The sequence below is a fragment of the Centruroides sculpturatus genome, unplaced genomic scaffold (genome assembly GCF_000671375.1).
Source record: "Centruroides sculpturatus isolate CEXI.00-Female unplaced genomic scaffold, Cexi_2.0 scaffold73, whole genome shotgun sequence".
NCBI classification, from domain to species: domain Eukaryota; kingdom Metazoa; phylum Arthropoda; class Arachnida; order Scorpiones; family Buthidae; genus Centruroides; species Centruroides sculpturatus.
In genome coordinates, this window is record NW_019384330.1 from 817,297 (window position 1) to 844,317 (window position 27,021).

The 27,021-nt window shown below is 25.6% G+C and overlaps 1 protein-coding gene across 1 annotated transcript in view; it reads right to left on the bottom strand.

The window, feature by feature from the left end:
- The window catches only part of LOC111629747 (cyclin-dependent kinase 14-like), a 103,669-nt gene that overhangs the window by 55,035 nt on the left and 21,613 nt on the right, over positions 1-27,021 (bottom strand). The window contains exons 7-12 of the mRNA XM_023373656.1: positions 20,214-20,305; positions 19,542-19,629; positions 15,547-15,616; positions 13,273-13,367; positions 3,446-3,508; positions 583-644 (exon numbers count right to left, since the gene is read on the bottom strand). Of these exons, the coding sequence (XP_023229424.1) occupies positions 583-644; positions 3,446-3,508; positions 13,273-13,367; positions 15,547-15,616; positions 19,542-19,629; positions 20,214-20,305 (470 nt within the window). The remainder of the gene's footprint in view (positions 1-582; positions 645-3,445; positions 3,509-13,272; positions 13,368-15,546; positions 15,617-19,541; positions 19,630-20,213; positions 20,306-27,021) is intronic.

Here is a 27,021-nt window from a genome sequence, read left to right on the forward strand (position 1 = left end):
TTATTCATATTTAATAGAAAAAGCCCTCTTATTTCCCTTCTGTACAACTTATTTTTGAACTTCCATGATGCTAGCATTGTGAAACTTGTGGCAAAGAATATTCATATGTACCAATATAATTATTTTTTAAGATGATAGACTTTAGTGTTGTGAAATTGCTAAATTAAGATTATTTTAAAATTTATTTTTATTTATAAAAATAATTTGTTTTTTCAAGATAGAATGTTAAATTGTTGTTATTGTATATCCTTAAGACTTGCTCCTTGATCCATCTGAAATGACAGGTGTTAGACTATTGCTTTAAATTTTTTTAAAGTTGCATTTTAAGATCTGATTTTCTCCTGAAGATGAACTGAGTTGCTTGAAAATGCTTGGAGTTTGTTTTAATTTTGGTATGTTTATTGACTCCAATAAAGCAGAATATTTTTCAGTAATATTAAATTCATGTTATTCATGTTTTCAACATTTCAACTATTCAAAGAAGTATAAACTATTTTTATACATAAAAAAAAAAAAACAACTAAATATTGAATATAAAATATATTATTCATAGTCTTATGTACATAAAAATAATTAAATTACCTGTGAAGCACATGTCTGTCATGACAATAAGCAAGGCCTCGCAATAGTTGGAACAGAAAAAGCTATGTAAATAAAAAATTTTTTTAATAAAAAAAATTAATAAAGCTAATTTAAAAGTTTTGTTGTTTAAAAATTTAAATTAAAAATTAAAGCAATTTAATATAATGCATGCTTTTACTTTAATTTACACATATATAACTAATAAAACAACAAACAAAAAAAAAAAATATAAATAAATAAAAGCAAGCATTGGAAATTACAAACTTATACTAAGATATTAATTTTTAGAAAAAAATCATATTTTCTTAAATGTCTGAAATATTTAAATAATGCTGGATTAAATTGTGCTATATTACTTATCATTTGTCTTTAATATAACTATTGGGTTTAAAATGTTTAAATATATTTAAATAATGGTATGAAACATTACACTTCATTCACTAATTATCGTCATTAAAACTTGTCTGAGAGGAAAAAAATCAAGAATTAATAAGACAATTTTTTTGACCTTTACAAAAAAGTAAAGGTAAAAAATTATTGTAGTATAAAAAATTTAATCATAAATAATTTACATTATTTCTCAATATAATATTTACATTTCTTAACAGAATTTTATATTATTTAATTAAATAAAAAAATATCTAAACATGTAAATTGTTAAACTTTTCATTTATTCTATTCATTAACCTGATCACATGTAGTATTTTTTAAAATAGGATCATATACATAAGGTGATTTTTCCATCAATATCTTATGCATAATTATGTTGCACATAACTGCCATTCCTTAAATTTGATAATTCTGAAAACTCCTGTAATGTGTCTTCTCTGCATGTGTAAAATTTCAATATCATACATTGTCCTTGACTGGGCTCTCATAGAGAACCCTCTAAACTTTGTTTAGTGTGGGCTAATGAGAAATAAGTTCAACTGAAAATAAATGATGAAATGGTTGGGGTGTTTCTCAGAAGGACCCGATATGATTTTTCTATATTTTTCAGGCGCAAAATAGAACTGTAAAAGCATTTAAATTATTGAAGGTCATAGCATTCCAGGCTACCTTAGAGAGACAAGCATTCAAGGTTGTAATAAGTTGTAGACCTCCATGTCATTACATAATATACAGCTGACAAATATCTATGTCATGATCAGGGAATGGAGAGTCAGCAGAGAAATACACAACTCTCAATTCTGTGTTTTTCAAAATTGACTTCCGTAAAATATTCAACTCCTTGACTCATGACTCTGACTCTTCATCCCTGGTCGTGACAACCTCTTGAAAAAATGACATACAATATAGACAGTAGAAAACAAATTAAAATTAGGTCAAGGCATGGATAGATGAATATTAAGGTATAGAAAAAATATGGAAGAACAGAGAAATAAGCATTGGGACCAAATGAAAAATTACAGAAACTTGCATACAGTCGACCCCCCTATAAGATATAGATACGTTCCAATTTATTAGGAATCCGATTTCTTACAAGTCATTCCAATCACAGCCCGACACGTGTCAAGTTTACGGACTACGGCTGATTGAAAGGTTTTCTTCCATAAAATTAATTGATTCTACACTAATCCGACTCAACATTTCCAAAATACGTATATTTTTTCGTAGTTTTATAGGAATCGTAATTATAGGGACCTAAATTATAGGGGGGTCGACTGTATTTTCTGGAGTTTTATATGGGTTTGAGGCTTAAATGATTATCAAACACATCACCAGTAGACTGCTAGCATTTGAAAGAAAAGGAATTGCTACAGAAATATCCCCAGAATAGGATGGAAAGCCAATATGAGACACTGAGATGTATAATTGTATTAAGCCCAAGAAGACAATACTTCAAAAGTGATAGACGGAAAACTTCAATTGTTTGTGCACACCTACTGAATAAATACAATAGGAATGTAGACTTTAGTGTTTGGAATGATGAAAAGCAAAATACAAACAAGGTAGACCATACAAAGAATAGGTGGATGACATAAAAGACTAGTGTCATGGTGAACTTCATGAGGTAGCCCACACTGCTTATGATAGAGAGAAGTGGAATGTTGTGATTGAAAGAGTATCAGACTTCAATGGGACCTAATCCCAAAATGTGCAATGATAACAATGAAGATATTAAAAAAGAAAAAAAGCTTAAAAGTGATACCATGTAAACCTTTTATATTCTTAACTTTTAATCTGAAATAGCCATGGCTGTCTATTTTATCCAATTTTTTTGGTTATCTGAGGCAGCATTGGTTCACATTACTGCAGATAATTGGGATTCTACCATAGTTACATTATATTTCATTTGATGTTTATTAGTATGTTTAAGTTAAAGTTTAGAGTTAATATAAATATTTTTATCTTTATAACAATGTCTTATTTTTGACTTTGATCACAACAATGACAAAAACAATTGTGATTTTGTTCAGTTAACATTAAGAAAAATTATGCCTACTCCATTATTGATAATGTCAACTGCTATTATTCTGTAAAACACATTTGTTTGAAATTGGCATTCATAGAAATTAATCAAATAATTCTCACTTCAATAAACTAATTATATATTAAAATCTGTTCCATAATTCTGTTTAAGATTTCATTTACTTTCAATATGATTTTATATAAATTGAATAAATGAGTTTCAGATTAATCATTCCTATTTTAAACTATAATCTATCCTTAATTTTTACTAATCAAGTCTGAATACTAAAGGTAAAGCTTTTTTGGCCTTTTAACACTTTTATCTAAGTATTAATAAATTCACAAACATTTTATATTCATTAACATACTGAGTATAAAAATGAAATCAGTATTCATTAGGAACATGAAATAAAATATAATTCCATATTTTAACATGTAAAAAATTTCAAACCTTTATATTTTTTGGATGGAGTCCACCTGGATGTTGTCCCAAATATTGTCCCAAATCTGTATGCTAAAATTTATATAATTATTAACAAATTATATAAAATGATATAAAATAAAATATTAGATTTCTATATTAAATATAAATTAATTTAAATTATATTGTAAAAATTATAATAAGTATGCTAATAAAATAACTTAGAAGCTACTTATGTTTGCTGTGGTTCTGTAGTTCAAATAATTTTGATATCATTTATAAATCAAGAATATAATAAAATTAATACTAATAAATATTCAGTTTTTATATAATCTTTTGATATTTTTAATACAATTTACACAAACAGTATTATCTTTATAATTAATTATCCATTAGAAATAAATAAATAAATTTAGAATATACTGGAAGAAAAGACTGATCTAGAGTGAGACTTAATCTTAGTGCTTATCGCACAGATGGTATCATTTGTTTATTACTATAAGTCAAATTTGAATTAACTATAATTTTTATCGCAATATTTTAATACTTTACATAATAAATATTTAGTTTAATTAAAAATTTACTATTCTTAATTAATATACTAATATGTTTTTATAATGTTTTAAGTCCTTTCATATTTGATTAGATTATTAATTTATTAATATAACAAGTCAAGAAAGTCTTGTTTATATGTCAGTTTTGTGGCAAACTGTCAAATTTAAGCCAAATAAGTAGGCATTTACTTTTCCTTGAATAAGTGAATGACCATTACAGAAGAGAGAAGACATGAGGTCAGATTTTTTTTCTTTTTAAAATTAAATTTAACTACTCACACTAGTTTACAATTCTGTAGATGAGCACGATTTTATGGTTGTAATTACATTATTGATCAAAAGAGAGATTTGGGAGCCATCTATATCATAAGTACTCAAGTTTGCCATTAGTTCAAAGAGTTTTTATTATTTTCCTTTCATAAACTGATTTGTGACACCATTTTTTACCATTGAGATGCTTTGTTTTATTTGTTCCTGACAATGTACTGTTTATGCTTAAAGTACATCACACAAACATTTTATTTGTTAAAAATTATTCCCTTTTAATTATTTGTTTGTTGTTTTCACATGTTATATTTGTTACATTGTAAAGTTATAATTTAATAGTGTTTGTTGTTATATTTCTTTTTATGACCAAGGCCATTTTACTCTAAAAAACATCAGATTCTATGTGAAAATGAACAAAATATTTCAATGCATGTATACAAAGTTATAAATATAAACAATATTTTATTTACAGAGCATTTAAATATTTTTTTTTAATTAATTTATAAGTAAAAGATTCTGTAATAAAACTAACCAAATTAAATGAAATATTAATTTTAAAATAAATTTTTAGACAATTTTCCCCATTTCGATTCTAGAGTACTTAAAATTTTAATTCTCCTTAGGTTTGCTAATGTATAAAATAAGAAATGAATTTAATTAAAATATAAAATCTATTAATTATCTTATTTAATAAAGTTTTAGTTAAATTAGATAGACAATGAATGAAATAATTTCATCAATTTTAAATATAATAATAAATATTTAATAATTTTTTATATATTAGCTTTATATAATTAATGTAATAGCTACTTCAAATAATTAAAAATAAATGAAATTATAAATTGTTTAAATATCAAACAGTGAATAATTTTATGTAAAGCATTGATAACATGAATTATCAGAAGGTAATTCAGATAATTAAACTTAATAATTGCTTTCATTTAATTTATTAAATATCAATGGAAACTTTATTATTGATTACTACTTTCTTTAAAAATTTTTGAACAGTATACAATTACTGAAAATTGCACAACTTTAATTTCATGACCATCTGTTCCTTATAACAAAATTCAGATTTCAATTTTATCAAATATTAATCCAGTATAAACAAATGCAATAAATTTTGGAATTAAAAACATATAAGAAATGAAAGATTTCTCATATTAGCACAAAAAATTTAAATAAAGTTTTTTGAAGTTATTATTATTCAAAGTATTGAAATATTTTTTATAGTATTTTAAATTATTTTAGTATTTCTCTTTCTTTTAAAATAAATAATTACTTTATTCTAATCATAATTGAAGCTTAATAATATACTAATAAAAAATAGAAAAAAAACAATCTAGACAAACATAGATGAATAATATATTGATTAATTAATTATCATATATTACAAGGAAAGATAATTTAACTCCAAAAATCAACAAATGCTTTAAGATTGATTATATCAAATTTTATTCGCTTTATTCCTAATATTTTGTTTTATTAATATCAAATAATATAATTTCCTGTGTATAATTCACAGAGCTAAGTTTTTGTTAACAAAAAATTTATTGTCATAATTTGCAAAAGTTTGCATCACTTTTTGCATAATTGTTTTCTTGGTGTATCAGCAATGAAACAATGTAATTTGCAAGGACATTTAATAATTAAAAAGTAATCACAAATGTTGGAAATAAATTGAACAATTCTATTTAAAGTACTTTAAAATTCAGAATTACAAAATAGTCAGTCCACAATACACAACTTCCCAATTTATGAAAGCTGAAACTAGTAAAAAAAAAAACACATTAAAAATGATTTTCAAATACAATCAATTGCCTTCACCAGCAGACAGTATAACAAATGTTAACTATAATACCATTGTAAGAACGCCAATTGGGGGGGAGATTTTTATTTCCTACCGTCAAAATGGTCTAAGGCAGCGCTGTCCAACTGGCGGCCCGCCAAATAATTTTTACGGCCCGCGAGTACATTTTACTATGAATAAATTTATGTTACTAAATTATTATTATTAATATTACAATTATTTTACTACCGTGTTTCCCCGAAAATAAGAGTGTCTTATATTAATTTTTGCTCTGAAAAATGCGCTAGGTCTTATTTTCAGGGAATGTCTTATTTTTTCCAGGAAGAAGAATTCACATTTATTATTGAACAAAAAAATTCCCAAGTCGAACTTAGACGAGAGTGACGTATATCCGGTGTGTCGAACTGTCGTCTTTTTATAGCGTCAACACCGGACTCGCTGACCAATTAGTGCTTACTGAACCGTAGCACTATGCAAATGTCATGTGGTTTATCAACCTTCTTGGCCCCCGAAATGTTTGGTGAAGAAAATATGGCCCGCGGGCTATGATAAGTTGGACAGCGCTGGTCTAAGGTCTACGCGTATGTGGGTGGCGGTTTTATGAGGCAGCAAAAGACAAGTCTTTTACAGAGGCAAACTGTTTATTCCGGACGATAATGCTTACATAAATTTTTCCATTGGAAAGGTTCTCAGATAGATGCAATCTGGTCCTGTGTTGTAGGAATTTTCGACAGCGATCTGGTCTTGCGTCGTAGGAATTTTCAGCGGCGATCTGGTCCAGTGTTGTAGGGGCCCCTGGACAATGTTGAGCAAAAAGTTCGAAGTCTCGAAAGTCGATGCACAAAAGATGAAAGGATGCACGAAAAAAAAATGGAGATACACGAACACAACAGAAGTCTAGTGGAAGTCTTAGTGGAAGCTTAGTGGAAGTCTCGTTGTCCTTGAAATTGGTGCTTTTATAGGTTTTTCGAGATCCGCTTCTTGCTAATTGGATAGACCTTACATCACCGTTTTCTAATTGGTCTTCCACCTGTCTCCAGGTGTAAATGGAGCTTCGTAAAGTTCGCAAGAAAGGTCAGCTGGAGATGGTTTATCTGACACCATCTTTTCAACTCTGATCGCATTTAATTGTTGACTATGACACCTACGCTCATTTTGATATTTTTTCTAGTTTCATTTTACTTTCCAAACTGCACCTTAACTTTTAATATTTTAAATTTTCTTCTTTTTATATCTAAAATTTTGTTTTTCCCATTATTGTTTATGAGCGTTTATGTCAAAGTCAAGTATTGCCGATTCAATACTTATATAATTTGCTTTCTTGATGATTGAACTTAAACTTTTTTTTTTTATATCTTTCTTTAGGGGGGCTAATTCCGGGGCCTCACACCATAATGGGTAATAAATACACTGTATTCAACAATAACTTTTAAGTTTAACTATAATTTGAATTGACCACAAGTCCTCAAAATTAAAAATAAAACAAACCTTCTGCAAAATTGTTCTTTCTGGGATTATCATTATAATCTCAAATTTATTATAAAGTTAAATTTAAAATAAATTAAATATATCAAAAATAATAAAAACAAAAGCAATTCTACACAAAAAATCAATTCTTGCTCAATGATTTTTGTTGGCTTTGAAAACAGTTGACTACTTAAATGTGACCATAAATTTTGTTACAGTAGATAGAACCACCTTTCAAACTATCCCAACTATTTTTAATTTCTAGTTCTTTTGTTCTTAAACAATCATCTTTAAATTTTGAAAAATCAAACAAAAATTATACTTAAATACATATTGTTCCATAAAGTTAAAAAAATGCTTACAAATAAAAACTAACTATTTTTTATAACTAGAAATGGTTTTAAATATGTATCCCATAAGTCATAATTTCTCATAAATGTTGTATTAATAATAAATTATCATACTTAAATTGTTCCTCTATAACAACTTTCTGAGTCTGTTCCATTGACAGACTTCCAAATTTCTCTGCCTCAGAAGTGACTTTTGTCACAACATCCTAACCCCTTATCAGAATCATATGCTATTAATTGTTATTATCTAAGTTAAATCATTTTAAGCTAAGCTTAAAAATATTTCAAACTAAGATCAGCTTGAATATGTTTATTGAAGGATTGACAGACATATAAACAACACTATATTCCATTCACAAGTAGATGTGGATAGTCCCTTGTCTCCTTTTGTTTTCTTACTGTTTGTGTCAGGTTGATGAAAATGATAACCATGTTATATCATATCAAGAATACTTAATGTAACAAAGTAAACTGATGTTAAAACCATTTTTTAATGTTGTAGAAAAAAATGGTCAAATTATATGAATTAGCTACAATTAGCGTAAATACTGTAGATAAATTGATTTTATTTTATCATTAATTGTAGTTGTTATATATCAAAAGAAAAAGCAAGAAAAATTTAATAATGCATTATATTTATTTTTTAAAACACTACAGATTATAGGCAGAAAATTATAGTAATCATTACATTCAATTTTATTAATTCAGGTTACATCAAAACATATATATTTAAAAAAAATCTACAAATAAGTAACTATTGTATACTGAACCATTTTATTTCATTTTATAACTACTTTAAATATTTTTGGAATTACAGTGGTACCTCAGGATATGAAATTAATCCATTCCGAAACTGAGATCATATCATGAAAATGTCGTAAGGTGAATCATTTTTCCCCATACGATTACATGTAAAACCAAATAATTCGTTCCAACACGAAAANTTTCAACTCTGATCGCATTTAATTGTTGACTATGACACCTACGCTCATTTTGATATTTTTTCTAGTTTCATTTTACTTTCCAAACTGCACCTTAACTTTTAATATTTTAAATTTTCTTCTTTTTATATCTAAAATTTTGTTTTTCCCATTATTGTTTATGAGCGTTTATGTCAAAGTCAAGTATTGCCGATTCAATACTTATATAATTTGCTTTCTTGATGATTGAACTTAAACTTTTTTTTTTTATATCTTTCTTTAGGGGGGCTAATTCCGGGGCCTCACACCATAATGGGTAATAAATACACTGTATTCAACAATAACTTTTAAGTTTAACTATAATTTGAATTGACCACAAGTCCTCAAAATTAAAAATAAAACAAACCTTCTGCAAAATTGTTCTTTCTGGGATTATCATTATAATCTCAAATTTATTATAAAGTTAAATTTAAAATAAATTAAATATATCAAAAATAATAAAAACAAAAGCAATTCTACACAAAAAATCAATTCTTGCTCAATGATTTTTGTTGGCTTTGAAAACAGTTGACTACTTAAATGTGACCATAAATTTTGTTACAGTAGATAGAACCACCTTTCAAACTATCCCAACTATTTTTAATTTCTAGTTCTTTTGTTCTTAAACAATCATCTTTAAATTTTGAAAAATCAAACAAAAATTATACTTAAATACATATTGTTCCATAAAGTTAAAAAAATGCTTACAAATAAAAACTAACTATTTTTTATAACTAGAAATGGTTTTAAATATGTATCCCATAAGTCATAATTTCTCATAAATGTTGTATTAATAATAAATTATCATACTTAAATTGTTCCTCTATAACAACTTTCTGAGTCTGTTCCATTGACAGACTTCCAAATTTCTCTGCCTCAGAAGTGACTTTTGTCACAACATCCTAACCCCTTATCAGAATCATATGCTATTAATTGTTATTATCTAAGTTAAATCATTTTAAGCTAAGCTTAAAAATATTTCAAACTAAGATCAGCTTGAATATGTTTATTGAAGGATTGACAGACATATAAACAACACTATATTCCATTCACAAGTAGATGTGGATAGTCCCTTGTCTCCTTTTGTTTTCTTACTGTTTGTGTCAGGTTGATGAAAATGATAACCATGTTATATCATATCAAGAATACTTAATGTAACAAAGTAAACTGATGTTAAAACCATTTTTTAATGTTGTAGAAAAAAATGGTCAAATTATATGAATTAGCTACAATTAGCGTAAATACTGTAGATAAATTGATTTTATTTTATCATTAATTGTAGTTGTTATATATCAAAAGAAAAAGCAAGAAAAATTTAATAATGCATTATATTTATTTTTTAAAACACTACAGATTATAGGCAGAAAATTATAGTAATCATTACATTCAATTTTATTAATTCAGGTTACATCAAAACATATATATTTAAAAAAAATCTACAAATAAGTAACTATTGTATACTGAACCATTTTATTTCATTTTATAACTACTTTAAATATTTTTGGAATTACAGTGGTACCTCAGGATATGAAATTAATCCATTCCGAAACTGAGATCATATCATGAAAATGTCGTAAGGTGAATCATTTTTTTTCATACGATTACATGTAAAACCAAATAATTCGTTCCAACACGAAAAACACACTCAAATTAAAGCTAAGTTGTACATTAAAAAATAACTATAGCAAGGAAAACACTGAAAAATGCATTTTGTAGTTGTAAATGTATAAATAACCATAATAGAATAATAATTGATTTTAAAAAATGTAGCTATATTTGCACTTTACCTTTGAGGATAGACGACGGTGGAGGTGTAAACTGGTGGCAGAAGAGTGGGAGAAGGGAAATGATAGTAAAACTTAACTTACATAATATAATGTAACAATAACTTAGAAAAATTTAAAAAATTAGTGTTGTTTTATATATATTTTTTTAAATTTTTATTCACTGCTTTTTGCTTTCTTTCCTTCACTTTCACCAGCACTTTCACTAGATAGAAGTCGCTTGGTAAAATATCTATCCAAAGAGGTTTGGCTTTGCTTACTTTTTAAAATGTTTCTAAAATGACTTAGGCAAATGTCATTACTTTGATCAGCAATACAGTCAGTGTGAACCTTTTTGGGATGTTTCTTTTCAATAAAATCAGTCACTTTCTGATAATACCTCAAAATTTCCTTTATTGAGTGATATCCTTCCACGACGAAGCAAACACGCGGACTGAGACCAATGAACAGAAGTGAATAAAAAATGGCACTGCAAACAAATGTAACGTCGTATGGTGAGTTTTTGTTCATACTGTGGTGTAAAATTATGTTCAAATTTCATGTTGTATCCTGAAAATTTCATATGCTGGGGCATTTGTATCCTAAGGTACCACTGTAGTAAATTCATCCAGAGGACTTTTAGAATTAAATTAATTTTTTAATTCATTGTAAAATTTCTAAATGTTTAAAATAAAGTAATAAATTACTTTTATTTTCTAAACTGTCTAGATTATTTTTTAACAAAAATAGTTAAGGAGTTATGACACAAGAAATGATTGTATTGAAGAACTTTTCATTTTTGAAATCAGAATAAAAATTTCTTCTAACTTTAAAATAAAAAGCATTTCAAACCTAACATATTATATTAAAAAATTATAGCAAATAATTTTTAAAATAAAATATTAGTAAATATTTAATGAATTTTATCTAATTCTAAAAATTAGATTTTCAATTATCAAAACCATTAAGATGAACAATTTGATATAATCAAATATCTCTTCTTCATTAAAAAACTGAAAAGAACCATCAAAATGCAGAAATTTCATCCCAGAAACAAATTTAATTTCATGCTTTATGAAAAGATATTGAAATTAGATAAAGAGCTAAAATATTGTTATTTTAAAGCTCACAACTGCTTAAAAATTTATATTTATTTATTTTTGCATGCATTAGATAAAAATAATATTTATTTCAGTTTTACCTAATTTGCTAAAAGTTTATTTAGTAACAAGTTTATAAAATTATTAAATATTTAATAACACTACATATTTGGTGTTTTCTAATTAAATGGTTATGTTATCTCACACAATCAATTATATTTTAATTTTGAACAAGTTTTATGTTAAAAAGTTTATAAAATAAAATATTCTCATGCAGAAATTTATAAATTTTAAGAAGTTTATAATAAAAAAAATTAAATTATAATAGTATACAAGTTACTTTAACATCTATTTCATATTTAATAAAGTTTTTTCAATATAAAAATTACAACATGAAATTTTCATCAGAGAGAACTAAACTTTAATCAAATAGAAAAGAAATATTTATAAAATATAAATTATTATTCAATTTCTCGAAAATTGAACTTGTAATGCTACTACTCAGAACTTTAAAATGCAGTACAAATTTAATTCTCAAACATCTTTACTTATCATTTTAACTCTTTAATTGGCCAAAAATCAGCTTAAACAACCTTTTTTAGGACAGAAAGAAACAAATTTAAATTTAAAAATAATTTACTTTCGTTCTTGCTTTTAAATTGAAATTTGTTTCTTTGTCCTGTAGAAGGTTGTTTAAGACAACAGAAAATATTTGAGAATTAAAACTGTACTGCATTTTAAAGGCCTGAGTAGTAGTAAATTATTATTCAAATATCATTAAAACAGTGTGTAGGGGAAATTAAGTTATTGTTTAATAATAATTTTCTTACACATTTTTAGTGATATAAAGTATTTCAACTTACAAGATTATTATTGTATAAATGAATAAAATTGCTGAAAATATCAAAAAATAAATATCGGTCGACTTTAAAATTATCTGTCAATTTATTCATGTAAATCTGTGACGAGCAAACCATTCTGGATGTGGGCTGCGAGTGAAATTTGTAGGTTTCCGAGAGACTAAATACATGTTTTCTTATGGAGTTTCAGACTTTAAGCCTTTTGAGTACTAACATATTCTATAATTGTCAGTACACTAGGTACTGAAGTAATACATGCTAATGATATGCAAATTAATAACTAGTAAACTAGTNACTGCCAAACGATCGCCTAAATATCGGGCTATTATATGGCTAATTAAATGATTAGAATAAAATAATTTGTCATTAGAGGTAGGCGTTAGGCGCCATCTCTTAAGTAAATTAATAATTAATGAGAGATGGCGCCTTACGCCTACCTCTAATGACAAATTACTTTATTCTAATCATTTAATTAGCCATATAATAGCCCGATATTTAGGCGATCGTTTGGCAGTTTAATAGATATACTATTCGGGCTTTGAATGTTGTTATTTATATATATATATAGCAAGCATTTTCATTTTTAATAAGAGTAAAATATTTATTAAGCATAATGGAACGCGGTTATTTTTTAATAAAGCATTAATAACAAATTATAAATTATCATACTTATAAAACAGAAAAGTTATGATTTATATATTATTGTTAAAAGTCAATAAAAACTTACCACAAATTCAAATACAAAAGTTAATGTTTCTCTAGTATGAATTATGTCATGTAAAGTGATGATGTTGGCATGTTTCAATCCTCTCAACAGTGAAGCTAAACAGAAACAATTTTTTATATATTTACATATATTAGAGATAAAAATTAAATTATTATGTAATATGATTAATAATTTGAACACATAATCCACAAATACAAAAATTATTTTTCATGATTAAAATCTAAGAAATTAGGAATCAAAATGATTTTTGTTTATCTTATGATTTTGAATCTTTTCATTTATCTTTTTTTAAAAGAAAAAAAACAAAGATGAATCAAAATCTGATATCAGTAATTTCATTTTTATGACATATATTGTAATCATCATTAATTTTGTAAATTTCAGTACTATCACAAAACAAACCCCTTGCAGTTAAGTTTGGTCAACAGGTTTGTTTCATGTAATATTAACTTCTCATATGTGCATAAAATTTTTTTCCCTAACCATTGTTTTCTCTTTTTATTTGTCCTTTATCCTATTAACCCTATGGTAAAGTTCAGTCAAAGGGTTTATTTTGTGATAATATTGAACTTTACAGTTTTGACATTAAGTTTACTAGTTTTAAATTTTATTTATATTTTAAATTTGTTAATACTTCTCTTATTTATTACAATAAAATTTGTCTAAAATGAATCTCTACAAAATGAAAAAGTGCCTAAACAAAAATTCTCAAAACAGAACAATTTACTATGTAACATACTATTATAAGCTGGAAATCTGCCTAATACAAAATGAAAGCCTTTTAGCAAATCAATTGCATAATATAACCTGAGTAAAGTGAAATGTTTCAGCATAACAGCAGCTAACTTGTAGGCATGGGACATGATTATTTCTCTGTGACAAGAATTATATCTATCTTCATATTTTGCTTTGTAAAACATTTACTTTAATTGTCTGAAAAGGTAGCTGTAATAATATAATACTGTTGTTTCTCTCCAATCTTCTGTAATTATAAAAGTTAATTTGTTCTCCAGGCATAATGAATACAGTAGAGCATCGATTATCCAACTCAATTGGGGACTGGGGTTGATCGGATAACTGAAAAACGGATAACTAAAAAACATGAAAAAATACATTATTAATATAGTATATTAGTATATCCCATGTAATTAGTATATTGCTATTAACCTACTTCTCATTTAATTTTCATCGATGTTAAGCCTAACAAAAAATTTTTAAAATAATAATCATCGCTATTGTGTCGTTAAAAATTAGAAAATTAAGCCTCGTTCAAATAATGGCTCCTTTTCATGGTTGAGCCAGTGTTGCCAGCTAAAACACGTAAAAATAATATTAAAGTAGCCAAGACATAGCCAAATATTGTAGCGCCACATCACTAGCAGACATTTGAATTTGCCGACTAGAACATGGTTAACTGATGTGACGGTTGATCGGGGGTCGGATAATCGATGGTCTACTTAAAAACTAGTATTTTTTGGAGAAAAAATATCATATACTAAAAATCTAAAAATGTAGTTACTAAAAAATAATTTGTTGTGTCTCATTTTTGTAAATATATGTTATTGTGCAATTAATGTAAAACATTTTAGGAAAACCATTTTCCTTCTCTCTCTATATCAGATAGAGAAAAAAGCAACTAGCTCTAAAATTTTTAGAAATAATCAAAATTCATTATTGTATTACTGATATGAGATACAACAAAATTAATTTCAAGAGTAATTAGATTATTTATTATTATTATTTATAAATAAAAGCAATTTTTAAATAAAAATTGAAAAGTTCTATGTTAGTCTACCTTGACAATAGTTAATTTAATTAATTTAATGAATTGAATGTAGCCTAGAAAACTACACTAAAACTACTTAACCCACCTCCCTCTACCACTACTCTCTTCAACCATTAACATTTTTATTTATTTATTACCAAGTCCAGCTATAATTGATAGAATTAATGTGAGAAGTCTTCGTTTTAAGGCCATTTAAAAAAACAAAAAATACTAAATTTTAAGTTAACTAGGAATTTTACGCTAAATGCAAACAAAAACTTGAGTGTAACAAAAAAAATTGACAAGATGAATTTTTTTGGTATTTTTTTCGTTTTTACCAAGTCGAAATCTGTAAGAAAATGTATAAAAATCCTATACAGTTTTTTAATTTGCAGACCTATGTTATGGTTCTCTGTTGTTCATAAACCAAATTTATGATTAAAAATCAACAATGATATGATTAGAGTTCAGCAAAGCTCAGCTCATCTATTTGAAAATACTGAACTGACCTGAATGGAAGTGTGTTGCAGCAAAGCCCATTTTCGAAATTAAATTGCATCTGTAATGAAAACTGTTTATCTGCTATTATGTTGGATACAGTATGTTGGATACATTTTCAGATATATTTCAAATATTTATATTCAGATTTTTCTCTCTTACTAAAATGAAAGAATTCAAATTAAAAAACTACTTGAGCATTAAGCAATTAAACTATAAACATTTTTAAATTAAGAGAATTATTAAAAGTAATAAAATGTAACATTTTAAAATAATACAAATAACAATCATTTTCATAAAACATATACAGTACATTCCTGATAATTCAAAGTGATAGGAGCAAAGACTACTTCAAATTACAAAAAACTTAGAATAGGACCAGAGCTGAGCTGTGATTCTGGATGCTAGCTGAAAGCTGAGCTGACCATCAAAATCCTGAATAGACTAGGTATTATTGCAAAACACACAAATATCATTTATTCTAATAAACATCCCAGCTGCAAGATAAAAAAAGTTGTAGACAGCATCCTCTAATAGTAAGTGCACTGTCTATTGGAGAAAGATAAGACTCATTTAAACTGAAAAATTGCACATTCTACTCTGACACTATACATTGCAATGATGTGCAAGTGCATTGAATGATATGTTGTTTTTCAAGTAATAGTTAAGTTAAAAAGTTATAAAACTTATTCTATTAATAACTGCTCTTGAATAATATTTGCATAGTATAACATAGTAGAAACAAGAAACACACATATATAACATATTAGAAAATTTTAAGAACATTTGAACTGTTATAATCTATGTTATGTTTGAATATTCGAATAATGTTTGAAATTTCCAACACTTTTGCAAGAAATTTGAGATTAAAAAATAGCCACAAGCTGATGTTTGAATTTTCAGAGTTTTTATTTTATTCTATTTTATTGCTTACTGCTGCCAGCTTTATTGCTAGCTACAGTGGCAAAATAATACACATTCAACATCCAGCACATCAACTCCATTCTTATTCTGGAAAACACTACAGAAATAAAATTAATATAAATTTAATAACAGAACTTGTCATTTCATAACTGTAAAGAAAACAACATAACACAAATGTTGAAATACAATGAACAGTGAAGATTGGTTGGTTAGTTAGATTTTTGGCACAAAGGCCTCCTGACCAAACTGTATCAACCTAGTGTTAGATGTATAACCAAATTAATAAATGATTAAAAAATATACAATATGTATAAAAACCAAAAAATAGGATAAACAGTAATATAACAAAAACATAGGTTAAGTCTAAAAAGCTAGGCAATAAACCTCAACAAAGATGTATAATACATTAAAGTTGCATAAACCACCTAATCATATCTAAAAATTGAAAAAGATACCTGCTAAAATCTTTCTCAAGAAAGGTCTTCATTTAATTAAAATGCTATGAAAGGGCATTGTTAAAAGTTAAAAGTTGAACAGTCAGTTAAGATGCGTTTGATTCTAAATATCACTTATGGTAGCTGCTATTTCGTTGCGAATGTGTTTGATTGTCCAGACAATATTGCAGTTTAGTATCGTGGCTGAGTCTCTCCTAACAATAGGTAATTAAGTGAAGAGGTTATTACTTATATATAATCATGTCAGAATGACTTCCTCTCTTCCATATCAATCTTTAATAAGAAAATATTTCCCTAAAAAAAAGGTCTGAAGTCAACACTGTACATGGAAGACCCTAATTCAAATTTTCCTGGGCTCCATGAAGCTAAAATGTGCCACTAAACTTTTGGCTTGTTTGAAGAACAAAGATATATAAAGTCAAAATAATTTTTATTTTTACAAAAGCATTGTGTTGATTTAATATTACTTTCCTGGCTGTTATATATAACAGAAAAAGTATGATGATTGGTTAAAAAATGACCCTGCAAGATTCTTACATTTTTGGATTCAGGGGAACCATGAAACATCAAGAAATGCAAAAAAAGTTAAGGTTTTTTTCTCTATGTACAGATGTTTGTGTATACGTGGGGAGAACATGACTTTGTTCATCCACTTTGAAACTTAATAATTCCTGTGCTTTTAGTTAAAAATTTCTGAAATTTTGCAGGGAAGTTTGGGTATTAGGGGCATTAATGCTATTAAATTTTGATAAAGGTTAAGGAGTGGTGAGATAGAGGGGAGTCCTCTGTCATATTTCAAGTGGAGTTGAACTTAATGAAGACTTCATTCATTATCTTCATTTACAATTTTTTATAAACCTCATTTCTACCCTCAAAATTAAGATTTTTGCCATTTTATAATAATTAATAATATAAAATGTTGTTAAACAAAATATGATAACAGAGTGGAAAGATAGATGGGGTCACTTTTCATATCTCGAATGGGATTGGACTTAATGAACATTTTACTCATTATTAGTATTTACAATTTTTTTTTTATAAACCACATCTCTACCCTCAAATGTAAGCTTTTTTTGCCATTTTATTAGAATAATAGTAAAAAAAAGAAAATTAAAATAAAGTTTCATAACAGATAGTGCCACACACAATTTAAAGTTTGGCCAGGAACGTTACGCAACTCGTAGCTGTAATTTTTTTAAGATGATGTATCTCTCGAAGTGTACTCGAAGCATTGGCATTGCTTTTATTAAAGAGCTTCACAACAAGGGCGCGTTCAAGTACGGTTTATGACCATCGCTGCTGATCTGCAGTAATACGAATAATATTTCACATACATACTGTTACATATCCTTCTAAATCATTGAATAACTTAATTACGATCACCCGGTATATTCAGAAATTTAAATAGAAATATCTGTTATAGCATAAAGTATTCATNTAGGGGAGACCAGGACAAGTTTGGCACATTAAGCATTACTTAAATTTTGTGTAATAAATACTGCTGTAAACTGAAAAAAAAGCTTTGTTTATTGTCTACTAGAATGTTACCTTAGTATAGAACTGGTAAAAATCAGTTTGGAAATAAAAACTATTAAAATAATTATATTGTTGCCGAAGTTGCCCCTGGTATAGGGGCAACTCCGGCAACAGTAATGGGGCAAGATAGGCAGGTATGTAAATTTATGTTATTAGCAATGTATAAGTTGGAATTCACTATTAAAACAAAGAAATACAAGTTTAAAATCTATTTAATATTATTACAATGAAATGCAAGTTCAAAGACATATATAAATAAAAAAAATGCAAACACAAATTAGTTACAAAAAAAATCAAACAGATAATAAATGAAAACATCCTAAACCAATGTAAAAGCAATATAAAAGCATATTGTTTATTCTCTTATTCTGTACACATATCACAAATAAATTGAACATACTCATTTTCTACATCAGTACAGTCCATATGAGCCCAGAGTTTACATTTACAGCATAACTTCCTGAGTAATGCCATATTTTTCATTGCAATATATACAATAAGTATTTTTACCATCATTTTCCGGTTCTTTGGGACTTTTTTGCCTCTTTCTTTTAGTTTACTTTGAATCCGGATTCTCTAAAACTGTTCCGTTCTGCAATTTCCAAATTTTTTATTTTTATCCTTGGCTTCTAATGTGGCTTTATGTTGCCAATCTTGCCCCACTAGTCATGATTTCGAAACATTAAGTACAACCCTGAGAACAGAGTCCCGAGCCATGATCTTGCAATGTGAATAAGTTGAAGTTTTATCCTTCTAACAGGAAAAGTAACTTTCATTATCATAGAATTATAACAAAACATGCCAATTCTATATAAATGGAAGCAAAATATTATATGGAATTGAACAAAAATGAAAATTTGCTTGATAATTCAACTACACTTGTTGGAGAACAATACAAACACTACACTCAACAAGCCACCAATAAAACTCAACTGCCTAACTTATAACCAGAGTCTCCTTTTATTTTATTTCTGAGAAAATTGGGTTGACGAACCTGCCCCGGTCTCCCCTATATTTAAGTCATAAATTTATGAGTATGATGGCTATGCTGAAAGTTTCCAGATATAAGAAAAGTATATATTATAACATACAACACTGAAGTTTGCTGCATTTAATAGATTAATTCTTGTACAATAGATGAGCTGATAAATCAAGTTGCTCTTGAAAACTCCTTTCATTCTGAAAAAACAGAAAATATATTTGGTACAACATATCAGTCATTTCTAATAGAGCTGACTCCAAAGCATTTCAGGCAATGATTTTAATAATCTTGTTTAAATGAGGTCTAATTATTCCAGCATTTCAAGACAGTTTCTTAAATTCTGCTTAGTATCAAGAATTTTGCAAAATATGCAAGTATTTTGATGGTTTCATGAATTGTTATGGCAGAATGTCTATCAAAGGGCAATGTCAAAAGTAGGCATCCCTCAATAGTAGTAACAGAAAGATTATATAAACTGTCAAGACTATGATAAGAGCAGATCCATGTTTAACACAAAGGCATAGACATCAGATCATAGTAATGCATGATTTCTTATACAAAAGGCTGTGTCATATTGATGTATTCCCTTTCAGATTAGCACGAGGCTAATGTAAACTGGAATTATATAATCCAAACATTTGAAAATGGACAATCAAAGCATGTTCAAGAAAATGAAAATAAGATATTTTAATGCATCTTTCCACAGAAAATAACTTTCACTATTTCATTCATCTATATTATTAAAGATTAAACAACATAAAAATTTAGAAATGTCTCTTACTTGCTATATCCTTTGTAAACTGTAGCATATGATCCTTCTCCTAATTGTTCTAATTTAATGTATGCTTCTGTTTTCCCAAAAGTTAAATTTCCCTATTAATAACATTTAAAAATTAATCAAAAAATATATTATTATATTCTTTAAAGAAAAATTGTTACTTAAATTTTTAAATAAAACATCTATCAAATTTATTGAAATATTTTAGTTTTTACAACTTATATTTTTAATGTAAATCTAGCTTTAATAAGAACTGATGTCCAATCATTGAAGTAAGATGCATGTAGTTACATAGAGTTTTCCATATAAAACTAGCTTTATTCACCAATTTATTAAGTTATTGTAATCTTCATATTGAAAAATGCAACAAATGCAACAAAATCTCTTTGTAAACTTTTGTAAATAGTCTAAACTTCAAATTATGAAGAAAATACATCCTGAGTTATCACAAAAATTTATTTTTTTAACAAAACATAAAATCTTGCATAACTAATGTTTTGCTGTTTAAGGTGATCTAGTTTTATTCAATCAGTGAGTGGGTGTCAGTTTTATGTGTGGGATATCTTGTAGCATTTTCTTTTATATATATATATAAAACATTAATAATTATTAATTGCTTAATACATTCAATTTAAAATTTCTCAATAGAATACCTGTTTTATAAATTTATATGCTTAATAAAATATTATATGATGTAATAAATTAATAATAATTTGATATTTTAAATCAAAATTTAATTTTTTAAAGTTGGGAAAATGGGTAAACTTGTTATTTATTCAAAATGGTACCAAGAAATACTACTAGATCAAGGAAACCAAACAGCTTCAATACATATAAAAATTGGTTTGGAAAGCTAATAAAATTTCTGGTTATATATATATATATATTTTAACAATTACATAATCATTTCTAGAATAAAAGTTCAAAAAGTAATTATTTTGTAATAAATTAATTTTCCAATTAACTAAATACATTTTGAAAACCTATTTCAAACAAAAATTAAGCATTTCAGTAAAAACTAAATTAATAATTTGATTGTACTATAAATATCAAATAATTTTATTACTTATATTCAATTATTATTATAGTTTATTATTTATTAAAAAAATTAAAGTATAAACCTTACTATGTGAAATATTATTCAGTAAAGAAAGTAATAAATAAATACATATATTTTAATAGTTTATGACAGAGTATTTGGTATATTATTGAGGAACAGTTTTGGTTCCTGAGAACTACATAGAACCAGTCAGATAATATGTTTATTTTCCTCCAATTTTATTTATTAACAATTAGTAATTCCTATTTTTATTATTAAAAAATAATATATTATTACTGTCTCAAAATACTTTATATGTGAGAAATATTACTATGTGTAAATATTAAAAAAAATTCTTAGTCAGTACACAAAGTTCTTATCTTTAGAACTGACATTTAAATATAATACAAAACTTTAATGTAAAATTCTGTAGCCAAAGATCAAACAGAATAAATTATTATTATTCCATCAATTATGTGAAAAATTATAGGTTGAATTTATTGTGCTTTGGAACTGTATTATTTTCATATTGTCTAAAAATGTTATCACAAACAGAATAAAAATTATTCATGAAGATTTTCTGTCATTTAATGCTTTTCATTCAATGGCAAATATTATTATATACATTACCTTGATTATATTAATTTAAACAGAGATACTAAATTATAAATACAAAGAAAAAACGTGAATTGACATGTGCCAGAAGTTTTATCCTCCTTTCTAAGAAACTTCTGTCAGATTTTTCCTGTTTAGAATAATAATTCATAGTGTAGATACATGTATAATTTTTAGTAAATTAAGAAATATTCATTTATATGAAATAATAATAAATACAGGTACTATACATACAATATAGCTGATAACATCAAAAATGGCTTAAGGCAACTATTGCATCATTTTAATTTAAGTAAAGAAAAACAAACAAATGAATAAATTTTAATTATTAATTTATAATTTTATTTTCATACAATCATTATTAAAATAATCATAAATTTATTAAACAGTCATTATATATTCCATTGTTTTTATTAAATAAAGCATTTGTGTTTCATATTTCGCAAACAATATTTCAAGCACATTCAATTTTATTTGACTTTTACAACTAATATGTTATTTATTTCAAAGTAATGTTTTTAAATTTAGAATTTTGTAATATTTGTTAAATAAACTTATTTCGAAACTATTTTAAGAAGCTAATCTTAACAATTATACTTTAGGAAATGTCAAAAATTTGGGAACATATAAAAAAATTATAGAATGACTTATTAATAATATATTTTTATTATTAAAAAGTAATTCCCAAAATAATAAAATGTAACATATATAAAGAAAGCAGATGAGACAGAAAAATGTATTTTGGTCCTAGATGAGATCTAACATATTCTTTGGATTCAAGCCAAACATTCTAATCAATTCAGTTACTACAATATTTACTTTGTCTTTATGATTCTTCAAAGTTAAAATTCTATTAAAACAATAGGAAAAGTATAACATTAGATGTAATTATGACTCTTTAGTCAATTTCTTAGAAGTTTTAAAATTATACTTTATTAAAGTTTAATAAAATTAATAGAAATAATTTGACACATCACAAGTATTTTTGAACATCCATTCATTTTCAGAAGACAACTTAAAATATTCATAATTTAAATATTCAAATATTGTTAAACAACTACTCTCAAGTATAAACAATCTATCTAGATAAGACTTGTTGCTTTTCTTCCTATTACCAACAATCTTCTTTTCATAATCCATTTCCATGAAACAGACAGTGATGCTTCCTCATCCTCATTTATCATCACAGTTTCACAATTCTCCTGAGAAATCCCTATTTTTTTTCTTTGGTCAGTCATAAAGCAGTTTTCTCCTTGTCTCATACCAATTCTATCCATGATTTTCTTAACATTTAACAAAGGTGTTAAGAAAATCTGTTCATCAATCATTTTAGAAAGCTTTCTATTAGTAAAATCAAAATAAATTTCCCTGCCATTATTAAATATTAATTAAAATAAGATTGGAGTATATATTGCTGTTTAACATTCCAGCAATTTCTTTATCACTCCTGATCACCTGAAAAACTATAATTTTTTTTCTTTAAAAGCAAATTTTCTTTAAATTTGTGATTAAAATTGTGATTAAACTTTGTTACTAAAAGTTTTATTATTATAATGAATTGTAATTATTTCATAATTTTCAATTTTTCTTCTAATATTCAGAAGATATGTTTCACTCTATTTTCTATTGAAAGCAGTTCTAATTTATGTAAACAATCTACTTAGTTCTTAAGTTTTAAATAACTCAATTTCAGTATTAAACCAATTAGAACAAATATTCATTGTCCTCAAAATTACAAATTAATGTGCAAAGTGGTATAAAACTATCACAGTGCTTTCTATGATTTTGAAAATGAGCAGAAATATTAAAATAGTATTTAGATTTCATAATATTTTTATTTTGCTATTTACTCATCATTAAAACAAGTATGTGAGGCACAATACTAAAGGATACTGTTTGAATCATATCTAATGTAAAAACAACATTTTCCTATTCAAGTTTTTATTTCTCTGTTTAACAAATGAATATATAGTTTATGTTAGAGTTTATACAATCAGGTGTTACTTGCCTAATGAATTCAGCCTTTTGGTAAATATACAAATACTGCTAAAATTATAAAAAAAAATTTTCCAGAACATTTTTGAACCAAATGGAAACATGTGTAAGGTTTTCCTGTCTAATTAATTGACAGGATACAATATCAGGGACCAAAAATTGAAATTTTATAATAACTAAGATCCCAGAAATTTTTTTATCAAATATCCTGATATATCAAGGACAATTATAGACATATGTAGAAAGTATTATTGTGGCAATAAAATGTTTGTTTAATTCTGCTGAATCATCATATGATTTCATCTAATTAAATTGATTTAAAAACTGCTCTTTATTTGAATTATATTAATGATTTAAAAATGAAAAAATCTCTTGAAAAATGTTTAATCACAAATAAATTTGAGGTTTTTAAAACTTCATATCTAGTTAATATTGTGATGTCAAATAATTAATGCTAAATTCATAAAGTATATTTTTCTGAAATGTTATAAATAATATTTACTTAAATAAAAATATCAAATTTTAATAGATTTAACTTAGTTTAGTAAGTCATTTTTGTTACAAAAAACAAAATTCTGTAATAGCAGCAAAAAAAAAAAATTTTTTTATTGGCGGCAAAAAAAAAAAAAAAATACAGCATAACTAGTGTAAGAAAAATTTGCTGCATTTCAAGAACTCAATTTATCTTGGATTGATATCTTGATATATTTTAAAATTCATTCCAATAAAATACATATGACATTATAATAGATTTGTAGTCATTCCTCCCTCTCAAGTTTATAATTGGGCTGCAATTTTTAAAATGCAGACCTAGGAAAGCATGAATCTCTCACCGAAAGTTTCTTGTTCGTTTTAGGATGAAAATCCAATAACAAATAACCAAATTCCTTTTCTGTTGCTTTTTTATATGCATCCATAAAAAAATTACATTTTCCTGTGAAAGCTTGCCACCCCAAACACAGATTCCCACTATTGTCCATCTGTGCCTGTCCTTCCTTAATCTTGGGAACAGAGTGAGTGAGAAGAAAATCAAGGCCAGACATAGAAAGCTTAGAGACCAGAGGTCCCACTTAAGTATGTTTGAACTTCCAATTTGGACCAAAAGGCATATGATTTCTTAAATTAAAACAATGATTAAAAATTGAAGCTCAGCATTGTCATGATATCACAATAAGTAAACAATTATCTTATGATTAGTCTTATAATAGACAGAAAAAATAATATATATCTTATTAATACTGTAATGACCATGCAAAAAATTTTTTTCTATATTTCACAATATACAACATGAAGATAAAACATAAATCATCTTTAAGATGACTGACAAAATATTGTTAAACACACATGCATGTAAAACACTCAATGCTGACCTTTCTTTGTAGGATTCAACATCAGTTACTTTAATTAATTAACCAGCAGTAAAAAGTTTTTCGATACCAGCCAAGTCCTAGCTGTATTCATAGATGGAACAAAGTGTAAAGTCCTCTGGTGGAAAATCAAGATACTCAACAATTTTTGCATAATTATATCTTTTCCTAGTATTATTTACATATTAATACTCCACCAGAAGACTTTACACTTTGTTCCATCTATAAATACAACTAGGACTTTATATATTAATATGTAAATAATCCTGGAAAAAGATATAATTATGTAAGATATATCTTTATGATTATTCAAAGAAATGAATCTTCCATGTGAAAGAATTTATAAGATTTTTTCATAAGACTATTTATTGCTTGATTAACATCAAACATCAAGACAAACTGTTGTAATTTTTACAAATTATTTTTAATCGTTTGCCTAATTTTATGAATTAATACATTCCAGTAATTCAGTGTATTATAAATTATGGAACATTAATATGTATGAAAGATGCAACAGAAAAAAAATTATCAATGGACAAGACACATACCAATAGTTTTTAATGCAGATAATATTTCTGAGTAATTAAATAAATAATTTCTTATTCAATTATTTTGTTAAGGATTTAATTAACAATAGTAAATTAATAAACAATGCAAATTATCTTTTCTCAAAAAGTAAATCAAGATTTTGACTATAAATTTGAAAGGATATAATTTTAAATATATTCATTCTTCCAAAAAACATTGCTATAATTTTTATATATTAACAATAACATTATAGATTGAAATAAAATAATATACTGCATCATAGTAAATAGAGCTTTAATAACTAATTTTATAAATATTTTATATTTCCAAATGTTTAAAAATAATTTAAATTTACATTTAAAAAAAAAATGTGTGATATTAAAATTCCAGTGATTTAAAATGAAAAGCTCAATAATGAACTGAACTACAATTTTATATTAATAAAATCATGACAGAGAGAATCAATACAATCAATTATATTAGACCAGTAGTGCCATAATTTGCAATCAAGTGGTCATATAGGTCATATACTTTTATTGAGATCATAAAAAAATGTTTTATTACAATAAAACTCTCACTTTCTCTTAATGTTTTAGACATCAATTTTCTTTTTTCTTTTAATAATTCCTGAATTATACAAGAATTTTTAAATAATATATAAATTTTTGCATTTTTTTTAATAATTATCAATTATAAATTTATGAAATAGAAAAAAAATGTAAAAATTCCAATAAAATATCAGCTTAACAAAATAAGCACTTAGCCTACTTGAAAACTGCATTAATTAATATTTTAAAATTTTAGAAATTAAATTAAAAAGTTAATTAGTAATAAATTTTTTATTTTATATAATGATTTTTTAATAGCTTTCATGCTTGATATTACACAAAAGAAAATTGATACTGTATATAGAATATAATTTAATATACTCAATTTTAATTGTAGTCTAATTATTTGAAATTTTATTTGATAAATTATTTTATGCATTCCTTTACATAAAGATAAATTATTAATTTTACAATAATTAATTGTACAAATAAAAAAAATATTTTTTCTATTTGTAACTAGAGTATTTATTTCCTCATTTTTAATGTATATGTGGAAAAATTAAAAATATTTTATAATACTGTATATGTTTTTACAAATACAATATAACAAATATTATTACAATAGAACAAATATTGAATAAAAACTCAAATTATGATAAAATATTAAGATAATTTGATCAAATACAAATATAAAAATGATTTCTTTTTAATAATATATA